Source organism: Melanerpes formicivorus, unplaced genomic scaffold (genome assembly GCF_026170545.1).
Source record: "Melanerpes formicivorus ecotype bairdi unplaced genomic scaffold, bMelFor1.0.p_v2 SCAF_10, whole genome shotgun sequence".
Lineage (NCBI taxonomy): Eukaryota > Metazoa > Chordata > Aves > Piciformes > Picidae > Melanerpes > Melanerpes formicivorus.
Window position 1 is genome coordinate 14,031,985 of NW_027142362.1, and position 22,243 is coordinate 14,054,227.

The window sequence follows — 22,243 nt, forward strand, 5'->3', positions numbered from 1 at the left end:
GAATTTTATTATCTTACATTATTGTTCAGGTGTATCTACTTGCCATTTTGCATGGGCTTTTCATTCTGAGGCTGAGGAGGAGCTGATCAACATGATTCCTGCTATCCAGAAGGGAGACCCCCAGTGGTCTGAATTAAGAGCCATGGGTATTGGTTGGTGGGTCAGGAATATCAACACACTCCGAAGGTGCATGGAGAAGGTACTTTATATTGCTTACAAATTCTCGTTGCATCTCTTAAGTATGCCTTAACAGCTGTGCTCAGGGACTTGGATACAGCAGCTTCCTTTGTACTCCATCCCAGCTAGGAGACTGCATAGCTAGTTGGTTTTTTTCTGTGCCAACTGATGTTGCAGTCCTGACTTACAAATTTCAGTATTCAATAGTAAGATATAATACAACTATCTAGAGAAAAACTATTCTTGAAGCACCTGATTTCTCCCCCTTCCTCCCCTTGTCTCCCTACCCCCCCATATTTAACAGTATGTTAATAATAAATATTTTCTTTTAAGAAGAAACTTGATTTCAGATATATACTGTCTCTTACATCTTTTACAGGAAATTATGCTTTGACTTTCAGTGGTAGGTTTTATTTAAGAAATAAATATATCTAAAACTATGAATAAAAACTAAAGGCCTTTTTGTAATTTTTTTTAATGGAATACTACAGAATGTAAGTGATCTGAACTGCAAATAAATGCAGTTCTACTCTTTTGAAGAGTTCCCAAACTGCTGTTTTGTAGAAATCTGATCCTACATTATGTAAAACTAAAGTAACACTGAATCTAATTTGCATGCAGAGTTTTCTTATGGGAGGTCTAAATAGTGGATAAAATGCAATATTATTTTTGAGGCTGTATCCAAAAGTATTTCCCATAGCTAGTAATGAGATATAAATCCTTACTTTAATAACTTTCAACTTTCTTGTAGCTTGCAATCTCTGAGATGTCTGTGGAACAGAAATAAGCTTAATTATCCTAACACTCCAAATGAGATGCAATTATGTCTTGGAGTCCTGTACAAAAAACTGTTCACTAAAGAAGTACTTGTATTAGCCTCAGTATTTATAAATAATAGCTTGCAAGAAGAACTTCAACTAACAGTATGAAATACTGCAACACTTTGCCTTAAAATGTTTTTATTTGCACATTTGTAATGTCCCACTGTGGTTGGGAGTGGTTAGTGCTTGTTGACTGACTCTTAAAAATATTTACAGTGTAGTGAGAGCTGCCACATAAGACTAAAACATTCTGACAAAAATCACTGTTGCTTTGTAGACATAATACAGTCACCTAGACTACTCTCCTTGGAAAAGAATGCAATCTATATTTTCAGTAATAATTTAGCTCTGTATTTTCCGTAATAATAGGAGGTTTTGTTTACTGCAGGTTGCAAAAGCTTCATTCCAGAGGAACAATGACGCCTTAGATGCTGCACTTTTTTACCTTGCTATGAAGAAAAAGGCAGTGGTGTGGGGTCTGTTTAGGTGAGTTCTAGTAACTAGAAGTTTGATGAAATCTTAATTGAACCAGGAATGAAAAGCAGAACTCATTCAAGATTACTGTTTAATTTAAAGTGATGTTGTTCCAGTGATTGTATGCTAATGCTGTATAATAAGTAGTTGTTTATGTTGTATTTCTTTATGCAGGTCTCAGCATGACGAAAAGATGACTGCTTTTTTCAGCCATAACTTCAGTGAAGATAGATGGCGCAAAGCTGCTCTAAAAAATGCTTTTGCTTTGTTGGGAAAACAACGCTTTGAACAATCAGCTGCATTTTTCTTGCTGGCAGGTTCACTGAAAGATGCTATAGAGGTATCCACTTTTGAGAAATTTTCAGTTTCTAAATTACTCTGTATAACTGCATTCCTACGAGCTGTTCTCTACTTGAGGTTTTGACAAAGGGTATGGAATGTCCATACATGACCCTCTTGTGCCCTGCAGACATACCATTTACCTCCACGCTACTGGGAAAAGCAGCTTGGAAGCTGATCTGAAAGACAGAATAATTGTTCAGATGTACCAGTCCTCAGTGGAAGCAGTCTTGGGAATAGAAGTCATGACCCTTCTAGAGAAACTTCATCGTTTGATCAGTGTAGCTAAGTCATAGCACTCTGTTCAGCCTCCAGCTGTTCTGTATGACCTATTGTTAACAACTTTAACTAAAAAATCCGAGTTCTCTTTTGAAGCAGCCTCTAGAATGCCTTTTTATTGGAGCTGTGATCCTCCTTGCCACAAGGGAGGTGAAAACTGTAAGAAGGTTGATAACCTCTCAGGCGAATGGGAATAGTTAGTTACCCTTTAGTTACCCTGCCTGTTTATGCAGTTTGTTTGTCTGTAGCTGCGAACGTGAAGATTATTCTTCAGCAATGTAATTCTGCAGTGTTAAGAACATGTATTAACATTGAAGTTAGAAGTTAACATTTATTCTCCTAGGTAGAATAAGAATAAAGATCTTTATTTCTGCCATATTAAATTGACATGCTGACATATTCCTATTTCCAAACATGGAAGAAAATATGTTACTTAGATATGTATCATGTACCACATTTTTGATCTGAAAATTATTGTGCACTTTAAGGAACAGATATGATGAGAAAAATTGGTCTGTCCTGCAAACATACTCATGTCATTGTTAAAGAACTACCTGCTCTTTATAAAGCAACCTTCTCTCCACTTCTTATTGTAGGTGTGTCTTGAGAAAATGGAAGACATCCAGTTGGCTATGGTTATTGCTCGCTTATATGAATCAGAGTTTGAAACCTCTGTCACATACACCTCCATTCTTTATGAAAAGATTTTGGGTTGCCATAAGGATGGAAGTGGATTCAGCTGTACTAAATTGCATTCTGATCCATTTCTGAGAAGCATTGCATACTGGATAATGAAAGATTACACTAGAGCACTGGACACATTATTGGAACAAACACCTAAAGAAGATGATGAAAACCCAGGTAAGCGAAAAACATTGCTCAGATGGGACCCACTTACAAAGTAGAGAAGCAGAAATACTTTCTGCATATACATAGTCCCTTCTCCTGGAATGCCATTATGTGGAATCATTCACTGGCTTATGTACTGGCCCACTCAATCTCTACTTAAACAAAAAAAAATATTTCTTCCTAGAATTTGTTTCCAGTCCGAGAATACCAAACTTAGTTTTGCTGCCACATAAGGTTAGGAGGGCTGCCTTTGTTTGGTACTTCCCTACAATACCCCACTACTAATGAATGATGTCTTTGGTCTTTACTAAACTCTCATTCAAGCTTCTAGCAATTAGCAGTGTTCTGGCAGGATTTTGCCTGTCCTGCCTCTTCATGAAATTAGTGTTAACTGGCAGATGGCTGCCATAGGTTTCTGTGGTGTATTCCCTTCCTTGCAGAAATCTCTACCTGGCTGATCCTCTCAGCTTTATTTAGGCTTAGATGAGTGGAATATAAGAATAAGGCAAATGAGAGAATTTGTATATTCCTACTCATCCAGCTTATACCATTAATTTTTCTGTGGGGAATAAGTAATTATTTCTTTTGGGTTTTTTTGCAACTAAACCCAAAACTGTCTTCAGTTTTGTGTTTTGATGAATCTCTGTAATGCAGGAAGTACTTCAAAACAGTAATACCATTTTAAAGCCATTTTCAACAGATGTCCTGTTTAATTCCTTAGTTATTGTCAAGTCGTGCAATCCAGTGGTATTCAGTTTTTACAATTACCTTCGGACCCACCCTTTGCTCATTCGAAGATACTTCAGCTCACCAGAAGGAACTTTGGCCACCTTAGGTCTGAAAACTGAGAAAAGCTTTGTTGATAAAATTAATCTTATAGAAAGAAAGTTGTTCTTCACTACTGCAAATGCTCATTTTAAAGTGGGCTGCCCTGTCCTCGCTCTTGAAGTCCTTTCCAAAATTCCAAAAGTACGAAAAAAGTCTACTGGAGGCACAGAGAAAGATTCATCTAGTCCGCCTATACAGGCGGCTGTTTCAGATTCCAAAGCCCTAAGGGATGGTGCTGGAAGTGCTGATATAGACTGGTCAAAGCCAATCTCAACTTCCTCTGCTTTGGAGAATACTGTTGAGTCGTCATCACAATTTGATTGGAGTCAACCAGCAGTGAAATTTGATGATGAGCCCCTTACTCTTGACTGGGGTGATGACAAAGATGGGTCAGACGAAGAGGACCAGGATGTTGGTATAATGATGAAAAACTCAAAATCAGATTCTAAGAAGGAAGATGATGATGAGAGAACCTCAGAAACCAATATCCAACAAACAGCACATGGGGAGACTCCTGATGCAGGAGATACTGAGGTTGATGTTATTGCTGAACAACTCAAGTTCAGAGCCTGTTTGAAGATCCTTATGACTGAACTGAGGACTTTGGCTACAGGTTATGAAGTAGATGGTGGAAAGCTCCGATTTCAGCTGTACAACTGGCTGGAAAAAGAGATAGCTGCTATGCATGAAATATGCAACCATGATGCAGGGGGTAAAGACTACTGTAAAACATATACCAAAGTAAATGGGGATCTCCTGGAGCATGATGATATTATGGATAAGCCAGACATTGGCTCTTATGAACGGCACCAGATAGAACGACGCAGGCTGCAAGCAAAACGAGAACATGCTGAAAGGCGGAAGTGGTGGCTGCAGAAGAACCAAGCTCTCCTAAGAGTTTTTCTAAGTTACTGTAGTCTTCATGGGGCACAAGGTGGTGGCTTAGCATCTGTAAGAATGGAACTGAAGTTCTTGTTGCAAGAGTCCCAGCAGGTAAAACAAATTCAAATTATTTCTATTGAGAAGTATGAACAGTTCTGAACTGTGAATTTTGTTGAATGCTTATGTTTGTGCCTAAATAGATGCTTCTTATGCTCTGCAAGTTTAATGGCCAAGATAATTTAATGTACTTGGTACTTAACTGTGCTGCTTTTCCACATCCTGATTATTTGATTCTTAATCTGTTAAGACACTGAAGAATAGGCTACCTGTAATTATGGAATATAAATGGTGCTGTTTATATTATAGCCTCAGCAGTATATGTGTGTTCCAGTGAAAGTATAATTTTGATCATAGTTATTAGGGGTATCTGTAAAATAAATTAAACTTGCAACTGCTAAAATGTGACAAAATGTCATTCCTTACACCTCTGCAAATCATGCAAAGGAGCTACAATGAATGGGATCGTAGCTCCAAGGCTCAACAAATAATATCCAGTCAGACAGATAACTCTTTTGCTATATTATGGCACTTATTTCATACAAAAAGAGGTGTTTTCCAGCAAATGCAAATGACTAACCTGACGTGCAGCAGATGCTCTGATACTTGGCAAATTGTTTAACTTGCTGTAGCTCTAGACTTCTCACATTTCAAATAGGAGTAGCAGACGACCATTTTAGTGGTACTAGGCTTAGCACACAGTTTTAAGAATAAAAAATATAGATTTGTTTTCCCTTGAGAAACTCAAGAGTAGTGCAGATTTGACTTTTGTTATTAAACTCAGACTAGTGAGTATTATGTCAACTTATGCCACTGCAAGTGCATTTATAGTTTTTCTTAATTGACAATCCCAAGACTTCCTAATGAACTATGTAAAAAGACTCTTCCTACATTCAAGCAAAAAGTATTCCAACAGCCCTGGCTCTCAGGTCTGGTCCATGTTATTACAGTACACGTGAACTGACTTTTGGTATCAGTCACAGTAAAGTCTTGTCTGAGTAGACAGTAGTGAAGGAAGATCCCTAACTCTATAAAAATACTTATGATACAAAGTTATCTTTCTTTTCTTTTTTTTACCTTATTTTTTCAAAGCAATAATTTTCAATACTATGTTTTCTTTTAAACAGGAAACTACTGTAAAACAACTTCAGTCTCCACTACCATTACCCACAACACTACCGTTGCTTTCTGCAAGCATAGCATCCACAAAAACTGTGATAGCAAATCCTGTGCTGTATTTAAACAACCATATCCATGATATTCTTTACACTATTGTGCAGATGAAGTCACCACCACATCCTAATGTTGAAGATGTCAAGGTAATGAAAAGCTTTCAGGAAACGCTAAATGAATTTTTTTATACAATGGGGTTATGAGAATGCAGAAAATACAATGTGGTGTTTTGAGTTAATTTTTCAGCATTTACCCCTTCAGGATACTGACCTTCTTCAAGTCTGGCAAATTGAAAATGCTAGTTAACCACTTGCTTTCTAACATATTTTTTAATCCAGCTAGTTCCCTGTTCCAGGTGTTGTGAATGTCCACTAAAACACTGGATTCTTGGCTCTTAAAATTATCATCATAGAATGGTCTGGGTTGGAAGGACCTCCAAGGGTCATCTAGTCCAGATCTCTCTGCAGTAATCAGGAACATCCTCAAGTAGAACAGGTTGCCCAGAGCCCTGTCAAATTCTGTAGGGAAAGTGATGAAAGTAGAGATAGGAGACACTAAGTTATATTGTAACCTCCTATTAATATTGATATTATAAACCTTACTGGAACATGAATTTCCTCAAGTGTACTGGCTTCTAAGGACCTGTGGTGAATTAAATTATCTGACCCCATACTTAGGGGTGAGTAAATTCTGTTCAGTTTCAGTAAACAGAGGGGGGAAAAAACACCAAAGAGCCTGAAACTATGACACAGTTAATTATTAAGAAGCTAATCGTTATTCTGTACATTTATTTTAGTATTCATTAAATTAATTTGAATGTATACTGACTAAAGGAAAGTAGCAAAAAATTAGGAAATTAATGAGTTGTCCCACTGAAAGGCAGTTAAGTTTCTAAAACTGTAACCCAAGCTCCTTTGCAATTCTTTTTCTCTTCTATCAATTTTCCATCCTGCTTTACACTCCAGCAAGCATTTTTCTTACTTTAAAAAGTCCTACTCCACATGTATTTTCTTTTGAAAGAGTATTCAGAAAGAAAAGCTGATGAGTCTTAACTGCAGAACAACTATCTAATTCATAGCTTTACTCCAATGTCTAGTATTTGATTAAGTGGAAAGATGGCAGGAAAAGATGGAAGTCAACATTGGGTGGGGTATAAAAATCTACATTGTTAACAGTTTGACAGTACCATTTTCTTCATACTGGATTTCATCACACTTCCAAGAAATCCTTGCATTTCTGCTGTGTAAGAACTGGAGTGTTTCCGTTGCACTGTGAGACAATAACAGAATATTATTCTTGTTACTCCTAGAGACCTTCTGAAAAATTATAAAGACATAACTGAGGTAAAAAAGAGGTCATAGATAAAACAGTCATACAATGATTATACAGAGCTTCCTATTCCATGTCCATATTGAGCAACTACTACTGTATCAAACTGTGATGTAACATAATAGGGCTTCCAGGAACCATTCTGTCAAATTCATTATCATCATATAACAGGACATATGTAATCACTTCTTCAGTATACTCATTCATTGCAGTGGTTCTATATTAGAATAAATTTAATTAACACAATATTGGAAGCTTTAAACTGCTATCAAATGATCTTGAATAAGCAATTGTAACTTGCAAAGTTCTGCCCTTGTAAACATAAAGCAACATGGTTACTGTTTCCTGCACTTGGTTTAAATTGGGATGCTCTTGCATAACATATTTGCAGTGTTGTTCAGAAAAAATAGTTCACTCATCTTTTATATATAAAAGTTATGTATAGCTTATTAGCTCTTTTAATTTTAGGTGTACACACTTCATTCTTTAGCAGCTTCACTTTCTGCATCCATCTATCAAGCACTATGTGACAGCCACAGCTACAGGTAAAAACCAAAAGTTTTCTTACAGTCCTACATTTGGAGAATACTTTGTGTATCCAGAAGTTCAACTTTTTCTTCATGCATGTGTCTAAAGAGGAGATTAGATATCTGGGTATGGATACTTATACGCTGTATGCACTGCTAGTTTTGATACACCAGAGAAGTTTCACCCAGCTAAAGTAACATGTATCCAATAAATAGAAAAATCTGGCATCATTCTCCCATGGGATGCTTCTGAAAAATATTTGAATGCTGTATTTCTGTGCATTCATTGATGAGTAGGGTACAGGGGAAGTATTTGAGTCGAAGTGAAGTCTGGTTTCAGGCTGTTTATATTGCAAACTTGAACTGGGAGATAATGCTTTAAAAGCATTTTTTAAATTATCTTCAGAACAAATATTAAAATTTGTGGAAAAGCCTTTTCCTGTCTATGCATGTCATAGTAAGATTGTTAGTGTGAGATGGAAACGTTTCAAATTTTAATTGAAAAATGATTTTGTGTCCATGAAATGATAAAATTCTTGACCTAGTCATATAGAATTTTACATATTTTCTGATTAAAATGGGAAGCATGTATACATCCTGTACTTTTTGACAAAAACATTCTAAAATCCTTTCTCATCAGAAAAAAATTAATTTGTGTTTAGCAGTCAAACAGAAGCAAATCAGTTTACAGGAATGGTTTATCAAGGACTGCTTTTGAGTGATCGACGTAGACTGAGGACTGAAAGTATCGAAGAGCACGCGACTCCAAACTCACCTCCTGCTCAGTGGCCTGGTGAGACAAATACATGGTTACTTTTAGCAGCACTGTACCACCTCCACACTTTAAAGTAGTTTCACTGTCCTGTAATATATGATGGATGAAGTCATAGGTGGTCAACGATGCATAAGTGTTTCTGATTTAGTTCACAGATTAGTAATAGCCTTTTAGATTTTCACGTAACAAAACAAGTAAAAATAAACTTTTTATATGGCAAACGTTTGGGCTGAAGACCATGATCTTTAGGATAAACTCTGTAAGCTGAACCTTTGTCATCCTAAAATCTTTTACTCCTGTCTGTCTCACGCCCTAGCAAAGCTATTCCTGTAAGATGTTTCTACAGTACTGCCTTAGGCTTAATGCTTTAGTTGGTATAGCCATCTGAACAGCTGCACCCAGGTCTGTGAGCATGAATTCAGGATTTTGAGGTCAACTGTGAAAACAGTGCAGGAATTTCAAAGGCAATATGAATTGCCCATAGGTTTTGCAGAGAGGTACAACGCAGATGTCCCATCTCAAGAAGGTTTTAATATTGATGTTTATGATTAAGACAAATACTACTGCTATGTTTCTATGTTTCATCTGAATACAAGTATGTGGCTATTAGTATATGTTTAACATACAATGTAGAGGTGGATCATTTCCTTCTTTCCATTTGTGCTCTGAATCATTTAATGTAGAAGTCTTTCTCTTCTCTTTGCAGGTGTGAGTTCACTTATAAATCTCTTAAGTTCAGCTCAGGATGAAGATCAACCAAAGTTAAACATCCTACTTTGTGAGGCTGTTATAGCTGTCTACCTGAGTCTCCTTATACATGCCCTTGCAACCAATTCATGTAACGAATTATTTAGACTAGCAGCCCATCCTTTGAACACTCGAATGTGGGCTGCTGTGTTTGGAGGAGGAGTGAAACTTCTTGTAAAGCCTCGAAGGCAGTCAGAAAATATTCCAGGTATTTTATTGTCTGAAAGTCATACTAATGATTTGTATTTTATACCTGTTAGTAACCTAGTAGATTTCCTTCCTTTTGAAGACAAAACCCAAGAAAGCAGAATTTAAGTATCTACTGGCATGAAAATTGTTACATTAAAAAGCAGAAAGAATATTAGCCTTGCAGTTGTCCTTTTACATGACACCCAGCACATTCTGAATTTCCCATAAAAATTGTACAGTTATTATATTTCTATTGTTACTTTTAGCTCTTTTCAGGACTTCCAGTCATTATTATTTAGTGAAAAAACATATGGTATAAGTCAGTGTTAATAGCTGTGATTATCTGTGAAAGATGAGTCATATTGTTTAACAACTGCAGTAACTTGGAAATAGTATTTCTGAAACTGATTTCTTTTGCAAGATATGATTGCCCCTGTACTCAGCACTGGTTAGGCCATGCTTTGAGTACTGTGTCCAGTTCTGGGGCCCTCAGTTTAGGAAAAATATTGACTTGCTGGAACGAGTCTAGAGAAGGGCAGCAAAGCTGGTGAGGGGTTTGGAGCACAAGCCCTAGGAGGAGAGGCTGAGGGAGCTGGGGTTGCTTAGCCTAGAGGAGGCTCAGAGGAGACCTTATTGCTCTCTACAACTACCTGAAGAGAGGTTGTAGCCAGGTGGGGTGGTCTCTTCTCCCAGGCAGCCAGCACCAGAACAAGAGGATACAGTCTCAAGCTGTGCCAGGGGAGGTTTAGGTTGGATGTTAGGAAGAAGCTCTTCATAGAAAGAGTGATTGGCCATTGGAATGTGGTGAAGTCACCATCACCAGAGGTGTTTAGGAAGAGACTGGATGAGGCACTTGGTGCCATGGTTTAGTTGATTAGATAGTGTGGGATGATAGGTTGGACTCGATGATTTCAAAGGTCTCTTCCAGCCTGGTTAATTCTATATTATTCTATTCTATTCTATTTCATCTTGTACAAGACCATAGAGAAGAAATAGCAGCTTCATCTGTCAAAAAATATTGCATGTATATGTAAGCTCCAGCAAAAACTAGGAATTCTGCAAAGACAGATGAGTATGTCTTAATGTACTACATGAGGAAGAACAGAAGTGAACATGGAATTCAGGCTCTGGAAACAAAGGCAAATACAACCATCTGTCATAGACTTCACACTGCACCACTCCTGAAAAATCATGTCTCACACTTTTAAAACAACAGTAGTCTTGAAACTCAGTGCACCATGATAAGCACAACAGATGTGTTATTCATGGAATAACTCAAACTCAGAGGGCAGTTTCACAAGACATTAATATGAGTATCTTATATAAAAGTCAGATCTTCATTTGAGATGTGTTCTGTTTTCCTTTAATCTACAAGCTGCTACAGCTTCTGATGTTTCAGAGGATGGTAATGAAGGTTTGTAAAATCTTGCAGTGTAGATGAATGTTAGTAGTGGCTTTTCTAGAAAAAGAGTTTTTAACTGTCTCCTCTGTAATAAAGTAAGTGTGATCTTCAATATTGCCAGGCCACTAACACTTTGAAAAACAAATTCCACATTAATATTTGGAGAACTATTAAGACATTTTAAATCATAACACTTTAAAACAGACTTTCGTTGTAAAAAAGCCTCTCCATTCAATTTTTCTGTGCTATCTTAAGAGTTCTTTGGCTTGTATTTAGAATTTCTACTGCTATTTGTACAGTTTACATTTTATTTCTCAACCAAATTTCTTAACCTTTTTCATGAGAAACTTTTTATCTAAAATTGTTTTTACTTAAAAGCTGCATCTCCTGAGTCATATAATAAATCTATTTACCATGTTACATATAATATATAAATTACCACAGTTACTGAATTTATGCAAGTGAACCTTTGTATGATTACACTTACCTTATTTAGGCTGGCTTTGATTTATATCAGTAGAAAATAGTACCAATAACAATGGGGTTAGTTGCTTCAATTATAAAATACAGCCATTTCTAAAAACAGAATACTAATATCAACTTTTCAAATTACCTTAACTTAGCTCCACCTCTTCCGTCAGAAGAAATGGATAAACATCGCCGTCGTTTTAACATGAGAATGCTAGTGCCAGGAAGACCCGTAAAAGACAGCACTGTACCACCACCTGTACCTGCAGAAAGACCCTCTTACAAGGAGAAGTTTATCCCTCCAGAGCTTAGCATGTGGGACTATTTCATGGCAAAGGTAATTTAAAATAGAAAATGTAAGAAAATTGTAAGGGACAAGAATAATGTAAAAATACAGAGTACTCTTCATAGTAAGCTGCAGAATATTATCCTCACAGTAAAAGATGAACAGCCTACAAGTCTTAACTTAACTTCCAAAACTTATCTCTTGCCAGTAATAGGTTAACATTTATCCCCTTGCTACTTCTTTGTTTCAGGGAAACTTAAATTGTCATTTAAACTCTATGACAGGGATAACTAGGGTAAGAGTTGAATCTTAAGAGATCAGAAAATTGCTGTTATAGCAGACTTTTGGTTTTTGTTGCAGCCATTTCTTCCTTTATCAGACAGCGGTGTTATATACGATTCCGATGAAAGCGCTCACAGTGATGAGGAAGAGGATGACGCGTTCCTTTCTGACGTACAGATCCAGGAACACAAAGATGCCAATTCTTACAGGTTGGCAGAAACTGCCAGTATTTTAGAATAATTATGCTATGTGCTTTTCTTCCAAATGAAAGAAAAGGCAGGACCTCTGGACTGTCCTGTTTCAGTCAAACAATTTTAGTACTGTGGATAGATTTATCTGTGGCACTGGGATTATAGAAGTGACAAATTCTATTCTTACTTGCCAAAAAAAAGGTTTAGGAACTCAAACCTGTGTGGGCTTTGTTTTGGGGGAGGAGAGAAATAAATAACATCCCCTTATCTTCATTTGTAAGACACAAGAACATGAGGTACCACAATTCCAGCACTAGAATGATGGTTTAGATCTCTGATTAGTTTTTGAATGAGCAGCAGATTAAATAGAACACTTAAAAGATAAGATAAAATGTTGCAAGATAAAAATAAGTAAAGAAGGTGATGTCAGCATGATACTAATGGAGAACAATTATGGCTCTTTTATGTGTTCTACAAGTCATTCATTAGTCCTTATAGGACTTGGAGACTTGCATCTTTAATATCTGTGAGGCTCTTCCAGTGTAAAAGCTTTTGCCATGAATGCCAAACTCAGGTAATGTCTTGTCTCTATTCATCATGATTTTTTGGAGAATTTCAGAAGGGGTTTCAGGAGCTTTGTTCTGAGTCTTGCAGAGGCTCACACATGCACATCGTTATCTAGGGAAAGAGTACAATAATCCAAGGTTTGTAAAAGAGAGAAGGGTGTACCTCAGAGGTACCCTTATGTTGCACAGCTGATGAATAAGTAGTTTTCTCTGTGTGTCCAGTAACATTCACTGAACCATCTACACTGATTTTCTAATCTGTGTATTTGGTAGAAGGAAAAAATATTCTGCGGAAGACTGTGTTAGTGTTGTTTTAACACAACTAAATCCATTATTTTTATACAGCTGGGCTCTTCTGCATCTGACGATGGTAAAATTGGTTCTGCACAATGTTAAAAACTTCTTTCCCATTGCTGGTCTGGAATTCACTGGTATGTTAAATTCTTCTTCATGTTACAGTTTTCTTTTTAAGTGGCTTTTTGACAGACTTTGCTTTTTAATGTTCATATTTCAATTACAGCAGTTGAATACATTATTTTTTACAATTGCAAACAAGTAATTTCCTTTCAAGACTTTTTTTTTTTTAATGTTTATATTATCCTGGGCTTTTATACAAACTTAAATGATTTTATTTTTTTCTGCTCTAAGCCTTGCTTTATTAATACTTCTGTTTAGATCTGCCTGTAACATCACCATTGGGCATTGCTGTAATAAAAAATTTGGAACACTGGGAACAGATTCTTCAAGACAGAATGGACCAATTTGAAGGCCCACCACCAAACTACATCAATACTTATCCTAGTGACCTTGGTGTAGGGGCAGGACCAGCTCTTCTCCGCAATAAAGCAATGATTGAACCTGAAAACACACCATTCAAGTAAGCTTTATTTCCCTAGCAAAACCACAGCCTTTGATCATAGAAATACTAAAGATTATTTCCTTATTTTCACAAGAAAGGAAAATAAGGAAAGAGGTAAGCTTGCGGGACTGCAAATCAAGGGCAGTGGCTGCTGATGGGAAGACCCTATTCAACTCCTTTCACTGTTCCCCCACTAGCAGCTGACTGCCACCCTACTTGAACAAACAAAAGAGTACCATAATACATGCAGATGTCAGGAGGAGAGAAAGAAAGTTGTAGGTTGGTCTTTGTAAAGCCAGCCCTCCTGTGTTTAGAACAGTGTCATGCTTGCAGTGTCTTGAAATGCAGATAGTGACCTATGTTTTCAACTCAAATATAGCTTGCTTTTCTCACTATACCAAACCACCACTTTAGGTTTGCTCAGTGCATGTGGTGTTGGATTTGCATGGTTGATACAACTGTAAGATTTTATTGAAATATCATTATACAAATGCACTGTTTTTTTAGAAATATTGTCCTCAAATCTGAGACAATTAATTCTTTTTAGCTCATCTATAAATAGTTGTCTTCCTTTGAATACTGAGCAGAATACGTATGGAGCTTCTGTAAGGCCATCACAATCTTTTGGTAGAGGGTAAATATAGACATAAATGCAAGTCAGCAGATTAAACTTAAATACTTGGAAAATAGTAACAAACTGTGGAATTGGGTTTTTTTAAACTGCAAGAAAAGGGTATCTTGATACTTGCCTTGAACAAATTAGTGCTTACATTTTGGTTGGTTTTGTTGGGTGTTTTTTCAAACTGAACTCATTCAGAATCTGTCTTTAGATTATTATATTTTTTGACACCTTTAATTACATGGAAGCCTTTCTTCCCTTTCCCCCCACTTTTCTTTTATCCAGATCAAAGGATTATTCAGCTCTTCCAGCAAAAAGGCTCTGGCACTTTCTTGTGAAGCAAGAACTTCTTCAGGAGACTTTCATAAGATACATATTCACTAAGAAAAGAAAGCAAAGTGAGGTAAACAAAGGATGCAACTTTTTTAAGGAAAGCTCAGCTGTAACTGTTCCTCAGTCTCTTCAGTATTTCTTTTTTTTCCCCTTTTTTGTTGTTCTTGATGTTGTTGGCATTTTAATTTCCTTTCTTTCATTTAACAGTTTGGAGTTTTTGTTAAATCAACATGACTGTCATGTTGTTTATCAAAGTATCAACTGAACGAAATATTTTCAGACAAGACTTATCTCACCTTACCTTTATATGTTTGAATACTATCCTAATAAAGAAACAGAACATTTGTAATATTGGTAATAAGTAAGTAAATTTGAATATTCATATAATTTTTCTGTGTGTCATATTGAAAAAGACATTTAAATGAGCTAGTGCCTTGCATATATGTATATATGCATGAGTAATATATACATATAAAAGTAATATTATATAGTCATATATAATATGGGACTTTACAAATTGTATCAGTTACAACTGTAATGAGTTCTAACTGAAAACTTAAACCCAACACGTTAAGTGCCATGGAAAATCAGTATACTATTTAATATCTTTAAGAATTCCTGTAAGTATGGAGTTTGTGTGTGTATTACTCCTCCATTTATTTACTATATCATACATCTTGTGTTCATCTAGGAGGCATTACATTTTAAGTGAGTTTGTTTAGATTCCTGTCTTAGTTTCTGTGGCTTTTATAAAAAGTTAAAAATACATTTGGCATCATTTACTGACAGAGTAGCCTTTAAAATCTAGTTTGGAATGTTTCATTCTTTTTTTATATTTGTTTGTGCATGTGTTTTGTGTTTGTGACTGTGTGATGTTATGTAGTCTGTAGAAGATCGTGTGGAGCAGGTCAAACAAAACTGCGTAGCAGAAGATCACAAAAACAAGGTAGTATCCCTTCTCCCAAACCTCTAGCACATTCTTAAAAGTTCTGTGGAACTGGCTTTTCTTTCACTAATGTGACTAACAGACAATATATGTTCTGTGTAGTCTGTGTGGCAGGCTTTTAATCAGCGCATTAATTTTGGATATCCTGGTGATTGATATGACTGAACACCTTGTAAATACTGTTGCACACACAATTTCATGTTTCTTGCACTCAAATCTAACTTTTGGCTTCTAGACCACCAAAGAGTATGAGAAGTCTAAAGTTTAGCTTCCTAAACAATGCTGAAGCCACTGAACTTTTCTTGCATGAATTTTGTATAGATTTTTGCAGTCTGAATGTACGACTACAAAATGGATTTTCATGCTAATTGAAACTTCTTATAAATGTTTTGTAGGTTGAAGCAGATCTTGGCTACCCTGGAGGAAAAGCAAAAATCATTCACAAAGAATCAGATATGATAATGGCATTTGCAGTTAATAAGGTAAGCCTCAAATATTACAGTTAAGTGTAATAAAAAGATCTGAATTATAGTTAGTGTAAAATGTCTATTTGTGCCATACAGGCAAACAGCAATGAAATCGTCTTGGCATCTACACATGATGTTCAAGAACTTGATATTTCAGCTCTCCTGGCTGCTCAGTCATTTATATGGATTGGGGAGGAATATGACAGAGAGTCTAAAAGGTAGGACTGTTTCTTTGTGATTATATTAAGAGTATTGGTTTATTGTAAGGCTGCATATATAATAGCTGTGTAAGTGCAAGTGGAATGTATAAAAAGGGTTAATTAATCTTCAGGAGGTTTCATATTGCTTTACAAAGGAGTGAAAGAATGCAAAAGAATAATTACTGCCTTTGTTTTTACATATGGAAAAAATAAGGTTTTGAGGGGGTTTAGTGTTTGGGGCATGTCTGCACTGCATAATGAAGCAAAGTGCCATGGTGCATAGGCTACTAAAGGAAGTGCTACTTTAGAAACCACAGTTGCATCATGACAGTGTTGAGGCTAGTTAGGCAGCTGATGCTGGTTCTATAATGCAATGGCTTGAATTATTATCAGCTGCAGCAAGCACTCATCTGTACCATGCTCCCTTGTGCAGAGCAGATATAAACAGACACTTACATTCTTAACATCAGCCTACCACAGTTATATCATCTGTTAGGGTTAAACATCAATGGCTTTGAAGCATGTGGAGAATGATGTACAATGCAAGGGCAGGGATTAACAGTTTATAAATCTCAGTATAATCACTGTCTCTACCCATTACTCTTGGGCTTTTGACAATGAGATAAGCAAATAACATCAGTGTCAAAAAAATGTTTGTTTTTAAAGTAGAACAATGCTGTTCTCTTACAGTTCTGATGATGATTTTCGTGGTTCTACCACAACACTGACTCAGTCAACTGCACCATCTTTTGGAGTGCATCAGATACAACCATCTTCATCCATGCCATGGTTAGGCAGTGGTCAAACTAGCACTGGAGCTGGTGTGGTAAGTACTTTTGTTGAGAGCAGCTAGGATTACTCTTTTTTCAGTGCATTTTTTAGTAGAGACAGTGTGCATTAGTCATCATACTTTCAATATAGTGCTGATGAAAAAGGCCTACAATAACCAAGACCTGCCCAAAAAGAAGGCCAGATGAAATGTTTTTTTGTATATTGTGGCATAGAGCTAATGTGACATAGAAAAATAACAGGATAATCAGGTTTTTCCTAAGGGAACTTTGAGGTAGGACCTGGAGTTTCTGGGGACAAAACAAACAAAAAAAAAGACAACCAAAACCAGAACAATCCCAAGCATTAAATTCTTGTACCGAGACAAAAGCATATACATCAGCGTGTACATAAGTTCTTTGTATAATAGAGATAATACTCTTTGAAATGTCATGTCTAAAAAAGCTGTTATAAACAGGCTTTAAAGGTAATTAGATGCAAATAATGTTAGCTTAATAGGCTTTTTTTAACTGGGGGACACTTACCACATAGCAGTACAAACAAAATTCAAGGGTGGGCGGGTGGGTGTCATTTTACAAAACTAATTCATCCTAATTTTTATTTGTTTTATATGAAGCTTATTAAAAGAAACCTGAACAACGTCAAGAGAATGGCTTCACATCCAGTCCATCAGTATTGTAAGTGAATCCCACTTACTAGTACAGAGTAGCTGATTTTCTGTGAAACTCTGTAGTGTTAATGAACATCTGTCTTTTAGATCTGACAGGTGCACAAGATGGTAGCGTTCGAATGTTTGAGTGGACAAGGCCACAGCAAGTGGTATGCTTCCAGCAGGCTGGGAATGCCAGGGTTACAAGAATGTATTTCAATTCCCAGGGCAATAAGGTTAGTAGAATATTTAGGATTTTCCCCTTTTTATTTATAAGGAAACATTTGGTTGTGCTGTGGCCTCTAAAACAGTTTTAACTGGTCACACACAAAACTATTAGGAAGTCTTAGACTGGTTCATAGATTCGTAGATTCATAGAATGGTTGTCTGCATATAGAAGCTTTGCAATAAAATGCTGACCCATACTCTCCTACCTCTTCTGTCAGCTTTGCACTGCTGTTCCACATTCCATTTGCTGCATTTTCAGACTTTTTGTTCTCCCTGTTCTGAAATCTGTGTGCCCATGTGATGACCTTTTTAAATTAAACGTATGGGGAGGGGCAGGGGGAAGAGCACTTACTTGTTTTGTAGAAGCAAACTTGTATCAGTCAAGGCAGCAGTCTTCAAGAAGTGTTTCATGCTTTGCATGCTGGCCAAGATAAAGTTTTGATGCAATGCATTATCTAGAAGATACATACAAAAATATAAAAAATACAACCTATTAGTTGAAGACTGCAAGTACATCCCAGTACATGGAGAGCAGAGAGTGCAGAAGATCCATACACTTTGGCCAGAAATGACTCTGTGAGGTATGAAAAATGCAGAAAACAGAGTGGATGAAGAGAGAAATTGGGAGAATTATCCAGTCCTTCAGTTTTTCGCATTACTGCTCTGTTATTTTAGTAAGTCTGGTTTGTACCTTACTGACAAAAGTGTCGAATTCCATTGCAGTTAAAACTCATAAAAAGTGAATTACAGGAATCTGGATATTACTTCAGGAACCTATAGAACAGCACAGGTCAACATTTAGAAACAGCTGGAGGTATCTCCCAGCATAAAAGATTATTTAAGCTTTTTCAAAAATGAGTGGTTTGATTATGTTTTGAGATACTGCAATCTTAACATCACATGGGAATCAGTTTAAAGTAAGATGTACTGGCTGTCCCCACTGCTTCCCAGGAGGTCAGGTTTCATAAATGTGACTAAAGGGAGGAAATGTAACAAATAATTCTAAATATTTCTAAAAGCATTTTGTAAATTACTTACAGAATATTCTGTATGGATGATGTTAATTACCTATTAATTGTTACGCATTTTGATTAACAATCACAATTTAGTGATTTTACCATTCATTATATAGTACAGTTCTTCCATAATCATTCCTGCCGTGCCTTTCTGGCATGCTATCATACATCTTACTTTACTAAGCATTTTCAGATAGAGTCATGCAGTAATAATGATGCCTCTAAGCTATAGCATTTAACATTAGGATTTGAAAGATAAGCTTCCACAATTCAAAAGCCTCCATTGCTAAAAAATGTTTCGGTATGTAAGAGTGCATCAATCATTAAATAATTGTTAAACAATCAGCAGTGAACTCACTGGCTTCTAGATTATGGGTTTGTACCTGACAGTCATTGCTGTTGATATTTTAACATGCGAGCAATGGTTTGGTGTTTGACGTGGGTTTTTTCCTCAAAGCAGCTGTTGACTGCTACAAAGTAAACGTTCCGTGGCCAGTGCTTTATGCTAATCAATGCAGTTCATTCCTTGCAGTGTGGTGTTGCTGACGGTGAAGGATTTCTAAGTATTTGGCAAGTAAATCAAACCACCTCAAATCCTAAGCCCTATCTGGTAAGTAGACTGAATTCTTTTTATTATTTTGTTTTTATAGAGTAAAGTTAAGTCTTTGGGACTGCAGCCAGGCCAAAAGGGCAAGAGTCTCAGTGCTGCTTTTACTTAGCATACTTTAACAAAACAGCTACAGAGATTCAATGATACATCTTTGGAAAACTGTTTGTGCAGTAACCATAAGCTGCATTGTAATTACAAATACTACTTCAGCATTACCCTTGATTACATTAAAAATCAGAGCTGGCAGCAATAACTTGACAACCCCAAGACTTAGTAAAAATACATTCTTCACTGCTTAACAGTACTTGAGGGCTGTGCTTGATTTGAAATTCAAGCTACTGTGATACACTATATTGTGGATTTGTTATATTTTATACTGGATTTTTAATCCATTGTTCCGTTCTCTGAAATGTTAAACTGCATTGTGCCCATCAGTTTTTAAAGCTTGTTTAAAAGACCTCCTGTGTTATGCTATAAGTAACATCAGACTGCATAGTAACTTTGCACACTACAGCTGCTAAGATGTCATGTTTTTTGGTTTTGTTTTTAATAGAATTGGCAGTGCCACAGTAAAACCACAAGTGACTTTGCATTTATAACCTCTTCAAGTCTAGTTGCTACATCAGGACAGTCCAACGATAACAGGTGTGTTTAAAGAAACAATAAGGAGTTTCACCAAAGCTGCCTCTTCATCTCCATTAACTTGCTGGGGTTTGTGCATTTATGTGTGGCTGACGTTTTAAGGCTCAGTGTTCTAAGCTTTGTTACAGCTTGAACTTGCTAGATGATTTCTTTGAACATCATTCCTTCAGTTGCTTGTTTCCCAAATGTAGTTTTTGTGAGAAATGGTCAACAGTTAGCCAGTTTTTCAGGATGCATTTCAAATGCAACTAGTTTGATGTGATGCTCTTGCTGAGGAGAGAAATGTATTCAGCAAAGGCAAGATAGTAATTTCCCCTGAAAAGAACAACCTCTACAATTTCTTAGTACAACCTAGGCTTAGTTCCACTAAGAAGCATAAAAAAGCACATAAAAAATTAAAGCTCTTTACTCTCTGCATATGTTCTCCAATCACTGCAGAGAGTCAAGGGCTCCTTGTTCAGCTTTGCCTTCCAGGCTTTGACATAAAATGTGAATGCTTAGAGTCATGACACCCCATGAATCACTTAGCAACAGGCTATAATGACAGGGGTTTTTTTCCCCCTCAGAAATGTGTGCCTCTGGGACACTTTGGTTTCATCTGCTAACAGTCTTATCCATGGTAAGTACTGCAGTGAAAATTAAACATCTGCTTCTTACTAAGGAAATAACAGCATGTGTATGTATTTGGGGCAGTGGGGAAGTGTGCATTGGGGAGATGGTCTAAATACACGTCACACACTAAAGCGTGCACCAGGAGCAGCACTCACTGTTAGTCTCTGGCATGATGTCAGTCTGCTCTGTAGAGAAAAGCATGAAGAAAAAAGATCATACCCAGCTCTGGTTTTGTGACAGTATTAATCAAGTCTGAAGTATCTGAATACATAGTCCTGGGAAAAAAAAAAGACAGCTGATTAATTAAAGTTGATTACTGAACTCTTCATGGATATGCAGGTTTTCACTTAAGCTGACAATTTATCTGTGTTGAAGCACAGAGTTAAAAAGAACTGTAGGAAACAGTAGAAGTTACTCCTGTCTACTGTCCTTGTCCTTCAGAACTTAGACTGGATTCTTAAGATAGTTGTGTCTGTTTGAGCAAGTTCAGTCATTTTATCTTTATGTAAAGAACCAAAGCAAAATTCTGTCATGTCGCACAGTGAAAGGAAAATACACACAAACTCAAATATAATATCCTGGGCTTTTGAAATAGCGAATTCAGCCATCATAAGTATCTGCAAGCAGCTGCAGTAATTCAGTCAGGGCTCCTATGAAACATAGGTCAGGAAAGTAGAATATACTATCTGTAGGGTGGTTAAAATGGACTTTAAATTTTTGTTCATCTATACTGTTTTTTTAACTGAGGAATTTACTTGCCGTTAATATGGTGTATTTCATATCTTCTCATTTTCTTAAATCCAGGTATGTGCCTATAAGCTAATATAAACCAGACTACATATCATGCTTTCTTGTGTGCTAGATCTATATAGCTCTTATGACGGCAAAAGCTTGTCAGCTGATATGACCTCACCCATATGAAGAAATGGGTCCATCATGTTAGAAAATATTCAGATAACAATTTATCAAAGAGATACATTTTAAGATTAAAAGCTACTTACAGTTTCAAATCTATTACATTCTATATCCTTCTTCTTCAGCCTTCACTTGTCATGATCACGGTGCCACAGTACTTCAGTATGCACCTAAACATCAACTGCTAATTTCTGGAGGTAGGAAGGGATATATCTGCATCTTTGACATCAGACAGAGGCAAATCCTTTACACCTTCCAAGCACATGAATCAGCTGTTAAGGCCCTTGCACTGGATCCTTCTGAGGACTATTTTGTTACAGGCTCAGCAGAAGGTAACATGAAGGTAAGGTATCAGAGGAACTGAATTGTATAGGAAAAGAATTTATTTGAAGTGGTATATTGACATTGGTTGATCAGAACACACAAATGAATGAGGTAATACAGGATATATTGGATAAACATGATGCTTGCCTTACATTTATAATGTAAACTTAAATATACTATATACTTCTAAAGCAAGTAGGCTTTCTTCTCCACTAGAGAAAATTAATCAGCCTTTTTAAAGTTGTGCAACTGAATTTTAAGTGAATAATGCCAAGTGCACCATTCTGAAAGCTTTATTTTTCTCTGTTGGGTATTTTCATTATACAGGGGATACTCAGTAACTCCAACATTGTGTGAAGTTTTTGTAACACCCAAGTTCTGCTTTTTCTCTTG

The 22,243-nt window shown here is 36.5% G+C and overlaps 1 protein-coding gene across 4 annotated transcripts in view; it reads left to right on the top strand.

The window, feature by feature from the left end:
- Nucleotides 1-22,243, top strand: part of DMXL2 (Dmx like 2) — a 54,414-nt gene that overhangs the window by 30,140 nt on the left and 2,031 nt on the right. Inside the window, exons 20-44 of one of the 4 annotated variants that reach the window (XM_068143814.1) lie at nt 30-199; nt 1,387-1,484; nt 1,647-1,812; nt 2,687-2,951; nt 3,661-4,760; nt 5,834-6,025; nt 7,677-7,753; nt 8,398-8,528; nt 9,217-9,465; nt 10,822-10,860; nt 11,472-11,653; nt 11,963-12,093; nt 12,987-13,072; nt 13,317-13,518; nt 14,405-14,522; nt 15,336-15,398; nt 15,794-15,880; nt 15,962-16,083; nt 16,756-16,891; nt 17,471-17,531; nt 17,612-17,739; nt 19,280-19,357; nt 19,911-20,002; nt 20,566-20,618; nt 21,652-21,869. In XM_068143814.1, the coding sequence (XP_067999915.1) occupies nt 30-199; nt 1,387-1,484; nt 1,647-1,812; nt 2,687-2,951; nt 3,661-4,760; nt 5,834-6,025; nt 7,677-7,753; nt 8,398-8,528; nt 9,217-9,465; nt 10,822-10,860; nt 11,472-11,653; nt 11,963-12,093; nt 12,987-13,072; nt 13,317-13,518; nt 14,405-14,522; nt 15,336-15,398; nt 15,794-15,880; nt 15,962-16,083; nt 16,756-16,891; nt 17,471-17,531; nt 17,612-17,739; nt 19,280-19,357; nt 19,911-20,002; nt 20,566-20,618; nt 21,652-21,869 (4,244 nt within the window). The remainder of the gene's footprint in view (nt 1-29; nt 200-1,386; nt 1,485-1,646; nt 1,813-2,686; nt 2,952-3,660; nt 4,761-5,833; nt 6,026-7,676; nt 7,754-8,397; nt 8,529-9,216; nt 9,466-10,821; nt 10,861-11,471; nt 11,654-11,962; nt 12,094-12,986; nt 13,073-13,316; nt 13,519-14,404; nt 14,523-15,335; nt 15,399-15,793; nt 15,881-15,961; nt 16,084-16,755; nt 16,892-17,470; nt 17,532-17,611; nt 17,740-19,279; nt 19,358-19,910; nt 20,003-20,565; nt 20,619-21,651; nt 21,870-22,243) is intronic. The other 3 variants (XM_068143816.1, XM_068143815.1, XM_068143817.1) reach the window with 3 other exon arrangements.